The 10395-nt window shown below is 40.8% G+C and overlaps 1 protein-coding gene across 3 annotated transcripts in view; it reads left to right on the top strand.

Annotated features, from left to right (window-relative positions):
• The window catches only part of apaf1 (apoptotic peptidase activating factor 1), a 311250-nt gene that overhangs the window by 137907 nt on the left and 162948 nt on the right, over window positions 1-10395 (top strand). For all 3 annotated transcript variants that reach the window (XM_072471565.1, XM_072471564.1, XM_072471566.1), the window contains exons 12-13: window positions 4649-4833; window positions 9037-9163. In XM_072471565.1, the coding sequence (XP_072327666.1) occupies window positions 4649-4833; window positions 9037-9163 (312 nt within the window). The remainder of the gene's footprint in view (window positions 1-4648; window positions 4834-9036; window positions 9164-10395) is intronic.

The following is a 10395-nucleotide window of genomic DNA, read 5'->3' as shown; positions in this document are numbered from 1 at the left end:
TGCCATGTTTAAGTCGCTGTTATTATTATTAAAAATTGCAAATACCCTAATAAAAATCTTTTTTAAAAAAAGGACTGATGTTGATCCAGCTTGCAACAATTCTTACTATGGATGTTCAGGAAATAAAAATATTTTCACTGGCAGTCGCAAATAACAAAATGGAATTGCCAATGAAATTCCGGTTTAAAAGATGTTATTTAAATTTAAGTGAGATGTAAATGAATGTGTAAGTATTAGTTTGGAGATGATCACATATGATGAATTTTAAATTGTAAAATACCTTGGTTGTGAACTTGAATACTGTGTTCCGCCACAATGAGTTTTACATTTATTCATTGACAGTTTTTAATGTCCACGGTATCTGTGGATTGCCTTTCATACAGTAAATATCCTTAGGTTTACAAATGATTTTTACAATAACTGGTTGCTTATACAGCAGTGTGATCTTATTGTGTTTGAGGTGATCAGATCTGGCAATCCATGTTTTCAGTTTAGTTCTTAATTGCCTTGCCATTGACAAATATATGAAGAGACATTTTGGGTTCCACCTTGCCTCTCAATGTAATATGATTGAGTATGGAGACTGTGATTGTCACTCAGTACAACAGACAAGGTCATATACTGCTAAGAATCAGCGTTGCTAAGGGAACATCGGGATAACATGATCCTAACAATACCTGAATTTAATATGGGGACCGGCACTGCAATATGCTTCAAAAGTATGTTGAAAATGATTCTATATATTTGGCTGGTGGTGTGGAGTGTGCATATTTTTGGCCATAGGCCATTCTCCTTTGCATAAGAGTAAATAGCTCAAAGAGACATCAATAGGATCAAGTAGAAGCTATGGATATTTGATCCTTGCAGTGTACTTATCATGGTACGATCAGGATTACTTAAAATCAAATTAAGCTCAAGAAGGAGATGTTTTTAAATTTCATGGGTCATTAAAAAATCCTATTAAGTTACTAATCATGTTCTTTGACTGAATAACTATAAATTTTGAACATTAAACAGTCACTATATTTAATAATCTCAGCAAAAACTGGCAGATTTGCAAACACAGCCTATTTATTCTTAATCAGATTCAATAAATTTGCTAAATTCTTGGATTAGAGTAAATGATTCCATTGTACATGTTTGCCCCAAGAGATGACTAGATTTTTTTCAGGAAGTCAACATTGATCTTTGCCTAGAATCCAGCGCACCCCAGCATCATCATGTCTGTGTAACTTTCAAAGAGACATGGAAACTAGAAAGACTGAGAGATTGTCAACAACAGAGTTGACAGAGGGAGGATTGAACAGGATTTTAGTTGCATGGACACTTCCCCATGTATTTTTGATATTAACTTTCAGGCCAAAAGCGATACTAAAGAGCATTTTACTGACTATCTTTTACTGCCCCAACAATAATTGTGCAATAACATGATTTACTAGGCCACTTCAGAGAGTATTAATTGTCTGTCTTGTAACATGGATTAGACACATGCACAGGACAGTTAGAGGTGATGCCTTATCTTCCACAAAGGACAGAGCAGTTAGGGCTTTTTCCTGCTGCCAACCCCCCCCCCCCCCCCCCCCCCCCCCTCCAAAACACACAGCACCACCCAAATGATCCATTTTATTGAATTGAATTTCACAACTTGGCATGGCAGGACTTGAACTTCGGATTCCTGAGTTGCTCAACCAGCATCACCCAACGCCATCAATCTGTAGTTAAACAGTGCAAAAAAAGCAGTCCGGAATCGTGTAAAAATCCTGGAAGATATTTTTGTTACAAATATCTGCATCTCTGATTCTCCTCTTGTCTGGTTTCAAACCAGAAGAGAACTTTGAATCTCGCCGAAAGGGTAAAAAGAGTGACTTGTACTTGTGCCTTTCACAACGTCGGGACATCTCATAACACTTGACAACCAATGAAGTTCTTTTAAAGTGTGGTCGCTATTGTGCTGCACGAAATGCGGCAAGCAATTTGCACGCAGTAAGCTTTCTCAGGCACCAATGATTAGATAATGTGTTTTAGTGATGTTGTTGAGTGATAAATAATGACCAGAACCCTGCTCTTCTGCAAAATCCATGGCATCTTTTATGTCCACGTGAGGAAGAACAGATGGGGCCTCCATTTAATGTAATCTCTGAAAGACATAGTGCAGCACTCCCTCAGTATTGCACTAGAGCATAAAATCTAGGCTGCCGCTCAGGTTTCTCGAGTGGGACATGAACCCACAACCTGCTGATTCCGAGGTAAGTGTGCAATCAGCTGCAACTGAAACCAGCAGGTATAACAGACTCTATTGATCATAATACTGAACATAAGCTCTGTTAGAATGGTTATTGAAGGAATGCTGCTTAATTTTTTAACGGAAAAATAAGCGTTTTTTAGTTTGTTCAGAGTACAATGACTTTGCAAGGTCGGATTTGAATAAGTTTGTTTACTTATTTTTATGGAATAGAAGTTCTAATTCTGACTGATACCTAATACGATTATCTATGAGTTGAAAAAGTAGGTTCATAACATCCAATTACCAAATGAGAAACATGATTAGAACACAGATTAGTGTTTAAGCTTCAGTGACCATAGGCTGTATATCCTCCTATTAAGCCTTGACCTTGGGAAGCTATCATTCTGCATAAAAACATAATTCTTTTTTTTAAACTGGGCGACATTGGCTTTTTGTTTTTGGGCCACCTTTGAATCAATTGTTTGCTTTGGACAGTAAGAATATCAGAAAATATGTACTTTAAAAAAAAAAAAATATTCAGCCCATCAGTTCCATTATCTCCACAGAACATGTATAATTTGCCTTGCCCTCGACTGAACCCAACCCTCTTTATGCCCTGAGAGTGGCCCATGCTGACTAGGAACCTGGCTGATGTAATTATAATTTATTCCACATGGACCCCTTAAACAAGAGATTTCAACACTTTTATCAATTGGATTTTCATGCTGTAAGCTTCATAATTATATCCTTAAGTATCTGTAGATCTTCTGCTGGACCTAGTCATTTGAAAATTTTCCTACATGAAGTGGCGAAGGCTTAGTGAATGAAAATTATGGAAAAGAAAGACAAAAATTATGAAGATTGGAAGATTTTTTTTTTTTTGAGTACCCAATTCATTTTTTGCAATTAAGGGACAATTTAGTGTACCCAATCCACCTACCCTGCACATCTTTTTGGGTTGTGGGGCGAAACCCATGCAAACGCGGGGACAATGTGTGCAAACTCCACACCGGACAGTGACCCAGAGCCGGGGTCGAATGTGGGACCTCGGCGCCGTCAGACAGCAGTGCTAACCACTTTGCCACCATGCTGCCCTGATGATTGGAAGAAATAATGGTGGGAAAGCAAGAGATCAAGGCAAATGATCAGCTGGAATAGGTATCACAATTTACGTATCTGAGAAGCATCTTGTCAGAAGTGGTTGCTGCCATAAATAATTCAGAGCTGCAATAGCGTTTTCCAAACATAAAGAATTGTTTAGCATATGAATGAGTCGCAGTCTTGAGAAAAGAATTATCAAGACTATAATTTGCAATTTCTTGCTGTTCAGGGCTGCAAAATGTACCTTGAGGAAAGCAGAAATCCAAAGACTAGAAAGTTGTGAAATGTGGTTCTGGCGAAGGATGGGGCAGGTCTTTGGGAGGAAACTCGAGAGCAATGAGGAAGTTCTCAGGATGGTGGAGAAGGAAAGATCGCTGATGAGTATCATCAAGGAAAGATCGATGGTGCATACCATTGAGGAAAGATCGATGGTGCATATCATCAAGGAAAGATCGATGGTGCGTACCATCGAGGAAAGATCGATGGTGCGTACCATCGAGGAAAGATCGATGGTGAATACTATCGAGGAAAGATCGATGGTGAATACTATCGAGGAAAGATCGATGGTGAATACTATCGAGGAAAGATCGATGGTGCATACCATTGTGGAAAGATCGATGGTGCATACCATCGAGGAAGGATCGATGGTGCATACCATCGAGGAAAGATCGATGGTGCATACCATCGAGGAAAGATCGATGGTGCATACCATCGAGGAAAGATCGATGGTGCATACCATTGAGGAAATGCAACAAAGTAGGATTTGCCATATTCCACCACGTGAGAACTTGCTGAAGGCTAGAGGGATGTGAAAGAGAATGGTGATGCTCGACAACTCAAAGTTGAAAATTGGAGACCCCCTCAAGCAACTGAAGAGGAAAGTGCAAGACTGAGGAGTAATAACGGTGAATGCTGATGGTTTCACTGTCACTTTTAGCCAAAATCCAGGTCAATAACTATTTCAACTGATACGACAATATTTTTGGTTGAATTTGAGATTTAAGATTCACAATGCATTTTAATCTGACATCCTTCAGAAATCATTATGTTTATTGTAATAAAAACAGAAAATGCTGGGTAAACTGTGTGTCTGTCAGCATCTGTGGAAAGAGAAACGTTAATGTTTCGATCAAAATGTTAACTCTGTTTCTCTTTACACATTCTGCCAGACCTGCTGGTTTATCCAGCATTATCTTGTTTTTATTTCACGTTTCCAGCATCTGCAGTATTTAGTTTTTATTATATGATTTTATTGATTTTATATATATATGTTGTTTTTATATATAAATAAAGGCGAAAACTGATGTACCATTTCCTTTACAGAACAGCACAGTGCGGGAGGATTTTCAAGAATTCTTGTCTTTGAAAGGCCATCTCCTTGTGCAGAAACCCTTCCCAGATATTGTGCAGTTGGGCCTTTGTCAGCCGGATTCCTCGGAAGTGTATCGGCAGGCAAACCTGCAGGCTGAGGAACGAGCCAAAAAAGGAGCTGTGTACTTGGAATGGATGTTAGTATCCAAAGTCTGCATTATGTGAACAAAAACTTAATTGAGCAAATATTATCGTAATTTGTCCTCTATATTCTGCGAAAGGAATTGAAGTTAATTGACTTTGTAACTTAATTTCCTTATGTTTTCTTCCCTTATTTGCTCTAACCGCTGAAAGCTTCAATTCCATCCCAGTTTGTTTGCCGGCAATTTATATAATTCCATGTTGAGTTATTCTTATCTTACCTAATGATGAAAACAACTGCAAAATAGTGTTGTAGCAGAAATGTTTGCATCACTTATTTTTCCCCTGAATAGGAGGGTCAGTTAGTCTTATCTATGTAGAGAAGATTTTATTTAGAAAAATATGCTGAGTATGTTAGTACATACAGTCCCCTGTCCTCTCCCAAAACCCACAATTTGTCTCTGCTAGAGATGGAAGTGCCTTTTTATTTTGTGGATTGGAAATTTGAAGTATTATTTCTGTATTATAAATTGTCCGGGTGTCACTGTTGCCTCACAGTGCCAGAGACCTGTGTTCCATTCTGGCCTTGGGTGACTGTCTGTAGTTTGCACGTTTTCCCCATGGGTTTCCTCTGGGTGCCCTGGTTTCCTCCCGCAGTCCAAATGTGTGTAGGTTAGGTATATTGGCTAAGCTAGGTTTCCCCATAGTGTCCAAAGGCGTGCAGGTTAGGTGGATTGGCCATGATCAATGTGCGTGGTTACAGGGATAGGGCGGGGGATTGGCCTAGGTAGTGTGCTCTTGCGGAGGGTCGGTGCAGACTCGATGGGCCGAATAGCTTTCATATATATATATATATATATATATATATATAATTTACAGTGCAGAAGGAAGCCATTCAGCCCAGCGAGTCTGTACCGGCTCTTGGAAAGAGCACCCTATCCAAGCCCACACCACCCTATCCCCGTAACCCTACACTAAGGGCAATTTTTGCACAAGAAGGGCAATTTAGCATGGCCAATCCACCTAACCTGCACATCTTTGGACTGTGGGAGGAAACCGGAGCACCCGGAGGAAACCCACGCACACACTGGGAGAACGTGCAGACTCCGCACAGTGACCCAGCTGGGAATCAAACCTGGGACCCTGGAGCTGTGAAGCAATTGCGCTAACCACTATGCTACCGTGCTGCCCTGTAGGGATTCTATGGATTCTAAAATGTTGTTACAATTATGAGATTTGTAAGATTGTAATATTTTGGGACTGTCTTTAATGTAAGGTAATATCATTTAATTTAAGGTAAATACATTTAATTTGGAGCTGATTTAATGTAAATTTAAGGAGGGGGTCAGCCCAGTAACACATGGAGTGTTCAATGATATCAGGAGTTTGCTAAAGCAGGATTTCTTGACACCCCTTACATTTGTTGATATCATAATGGGTGCCACAGTGAAAAGAAGCTTCCAGAAATAAATTCTATGATATGAACTGCAGTGCTTTTGGAACATATGATCTGAAACTACATGATTTGTTTCCTTGGAGCATAGAATCATTTAGTGATTGAAAGAGAGACCATTATTAGCATTAGGCATTGGTTAGATAGGTGATTGAAAAGGGAGAATAAAGGGATTTGGAAATGGAGTATGTGATTACTACTGCATATTTGTAGGTTAAACACCAAAGCAGACTGGTTAGGGTGAATAGTTTGTTTTCTCTGTCGCAGTGTTTATGTGGGTGTGTCTATGTACCTGTAATGTGATAAGGAACTTCAGTTCACTTGTGTGACCTTGAGCTCTCTGGTGCATGCCACCTCAATTCTCTGTCCCCTCCCACTCTACGCACTCTGTCCTTGGCCCTGAGCTCACTTTCTGAAACTCTTCAGTCCTTTTTTTTGCCCTGCCAGCAAGTCGGGACCACTTTGGTCAAGGCTTTACTTCTACCATGTTTTCTTCTGCTAGATTCTCAAACTCCTACTCATCCTAAACCTCTGCTGTTTTTGTAGTGCCCCACACTAAATCTTGCTACCGATAGTCCCTTCTTGCTGACCTCAATTAGCTTCTCTCCTCCATGACCTACAAATTGATGCCTATCTCTGTGATTTCTTCCAATCCATCATTTTAACACCATACTCTTCCATTTTCTGACCCTTTTCTGCTTCACTTGGTGAAATTTATTTGAGTCTGCCAGTGTGGAGGCCAGAGTCTGTCCCCAGTTGAGTTGGGGACAGGAAGGGCTTGATGCAGGAATCCTATCCATTGTATTGGGATGCCAACTAGGCTCATTCGTGAGACAACTGCACTAATTATCCCTGAGCCAACCACAATTTAGTGGTGATTCAGAGATTAAATGGAAGCCTCACAGCTCTCCAGCACTTCCCAAAGGCCACCCAGCAAACCCAGTCAGGTTTGCTAGTGGCTTCCTAGAGGCAATCAGGAAGTGGATGGGCCACCGAAAGCCACTAACCCCCCCCCCCCCCCCCCCTGCTCTGACCTCCATGTCCCATCTCCTGTAACAGACAAGCCATCCTCACTCACCTTTGACCTCTTTGTTCTGGATCTTTGGTAGGTGCATTAGAACAAAGAAAAGTATAGCACAGGAACAGGCCCTTCGGCCCTCCAAGCCTGCGTCGACCATGCTGCCCGTCTAAACTAAAATCTTCTACACTTCCGGGGTCCGTATCCCTCTATTCCCATCCTATTCATGTATTTGTCAAGATGCCCCTTAAATGTCACTATCGTCCCTGCTTCCACCACCTCCTCCGGCAGCGGGTTCCAGACACCCAATACCCTCTGTATAAAAGAACTTGCCTCGTACATCTCCTCTAAACCTTACCCCTCACACCTTAAACCTATGCCCCCTAGTAATTGACCCCTCTACCCTGGGAAAAAGTCTCTGACTATCCACCCTGTCTAGGCCCCTCATAATTTTGTAGACCTCTATCAGGTCGCCCCTCAACCTCCGTCGTTCCAGTGAGAACAAACTGAGTTTATTCAATTGCTCCTCATAGCTAATGCCCTCCATATCAGGCAACATCCTGGTAAATCTCTTCTGCACCCTCTCTAAAGCCTCCACATCCTTCTGGTAGTGTGGCGACCAGAATTGAACACTATACTCCAAGTGTGGCCTCACTAAGGTTCTACACAAATGCAACATGACTTGCCAATTTTTATACTCAATGCCCCGACCAATGAAGGCAAGCATGCCGTATGCCTTCTTGACTACCTTCTCCACCTGTGTTGCCCCTTTCAGTGACCTGTGGACCTGTACACCTAGATCTCGCTGACTGTCAATACTCTTGATGGTTCTACCATTCACTGTATATTCCCTACCTGTATTAGACCTTCCAAAATGCATTACCGGCAATTGCCACCGTTCCTGGTGGTGCTGATGACAATGGAGAGCTGCCAGCCTGATTAGTCGGCAGCTCTCATAGGGCAGGATTTATTCCCCGGGGTCCTCAATTTTGGGGAAGAGTTAAGTTTTTGAGGGGAACTTAATTACATTTGCCTACCCTGCGGAACCGATGGATGTTCCCCATCGATTCCCCAACTCTTATGCAAGAAGCTACCACCACGGCCACCCATTCTCCACCCGCACACATGAACAATCTTGAGAAACTTTCTTCAGTGGCAAAATCTTCAATAGCCATGACTCCACGCTCTGGAACTCTCATCATATCCTCTGCCCCCTTTTTTGTTATTTTGTTTGTGTTTTTTGCTTTGTTTGGTAATGATTCTGCTTTCTCCATTAACAGGTCCTCTAGACCCATCTTTTGTTTCTTTACTTGCCCATTATTATCCACTTTTGCCTTGCAGCATCATCCTTTGTGTCAGTTAATCTCCTCCTTCTATCCTATCACAGACCTTTTTTTTCCCCATCTTCCCTCTCCCTGCCTCTGTACTTGCTTGAAAACCTGTCAATATGTCTTACTTTCCAGTTCCAATTAAAGATTAGCACCTTGGAACCTTAACTTTTGCTTCTCTCCACTCATGCTGCCTGAACTGCTGAGTCTATTTCACATTTCCAGCATTTATGCACTTTGCTTTCCTTTTGGATCTCTCTCTCTCTTTCTCTCCCTCTCTCTCTCTCTCGTTGTTCTTTGTAGTATCCTCCATCCTTTGAAAGCTCACCACCTTTAACTGTGCATTTGTTCTGTCTAACTGAGTTGGTTATTCCCAACTTTGTCGTCTTTAGAAATGGCTAGGATAACATGTTTCTAAATACTTCATGGCTTTAGGTTAATAAACATTTGCAAACAATAGGAACAAGAAGACCTTGCAGAATTTGTCTCGCCTTGTTGTTCGACCTCACAGTGATGCTGTTTTCCATGCTTGCTTTTCTTATGATGGGATGAAGATAGCTTCTTGTGGTGCAGATAAAACTTTACAGGTAAATAACTGCTATTAAAATTGCAAAATATAATTATGTCATCCATTCTGCTTTATCCACCTATTGTGCTCAAAAAAAAAGGGACAAAATGTTAATATTGTAATGATTCTTTAAGTATCTCTGATTTCCAAACATCATGCCATATGTTATTTTGTGTTGTTTAGTCTGTATCACCTCTCGCAGTTAAAGTGCTCGATGAAACCCCTTTATTATTATGTTTGACCTGAGACATGTCTTGCCATTCTTTTGAAAGGGAAGAAAAGCTCAGCGGGAATGTTTTTTTATTTGAAGTACTTCCCCATTCAACACTTAAAAACACACAGAGACCTATTGAGTTGGGTGTCCCTTTGGTATTGAACAGCCCTCGTGACATCAGTGATGGGGAGTGTTCTGGAGAGGCTGCATTGGAACAAGCAGAGGCGGAAGCTTAAAACAGCCTAAAAGTCAACCTGGGAAACAGCTTGTGATGTAAATGTTGTCGCCCAAACTAAACTTAGAGCAATAATAATTTCTCACCACTTGGAATTTGCCTCCTCTGCAGTCAGTGTGAAATATAGAAACCAAGCATTAAAAGTTCCCGTTTTCTTTTACCACACAAGCTTGCTTCGGCCACTTGAGAGACAATTGAGAGTCAACCATAATGCTGTGGGAATTGAGTCACTTACAGACCAGGCTGGGCAAAGACGTCAGATTTCTTTCCCTATGGAATGCAAGTGCACGGATTGGAGTTTTATCCAGCATCACCTTTACTGGTGCCAATTTTCTATTCCCAGTTTTAAAAAAATTGAATATACATTTTGAAACAGATGGCATTTTAACTACTGTTCTCTGAATTATTAGTCCAGGCCTCTTGTTACTAATCCAGTAACACAACCGCTATGCAATTGTACATCTATAGGACAAAGATACCAATTCCCACTGATTACTGCCAAACCCACTGCTGAGTTTTCATTTGTTAATTTTAAAATTCAAACCGTGCCTCAATGCAGAAGTAACAATGAAATTTAAAAATGATATTTCTCTCCAGAACTGTATGATAAGCATCTGTATGAAATGTAATGTGCAGCACACCATTTAGTATATTGCTCCTTGAAAACTCCAAAGTGTTAATTGAGCCAAGGAATATAAATCTCTTCTCAGCTGAACCTGATAGAAAGGTGTGTGTGCATGTGTTTTTCTAGGAACGTGTTTAAGAATGTTTAACTGATTTTAAAGCCAATAATGGTTCCACA

The sequence above is a fragment of the Scyliorhinus torazame genome, chromosome 13, assembly GCF_047496885.1.
Source record: "Scyliorhinus torazame isolate Kashiwa2021f chromosome 13, sScyTor2.1, whole genome shotgun sequence".
NCBI lineage: Eukaryota > Metazoa > Chordata > Chondrichthyes > Carcharhiniformes > Scyliorhinidae > Scyliorhinus > Scyliorhinus torazame.
This window is presented reverse-complemented; position numbering and strand designations above follow the sequence as displayed.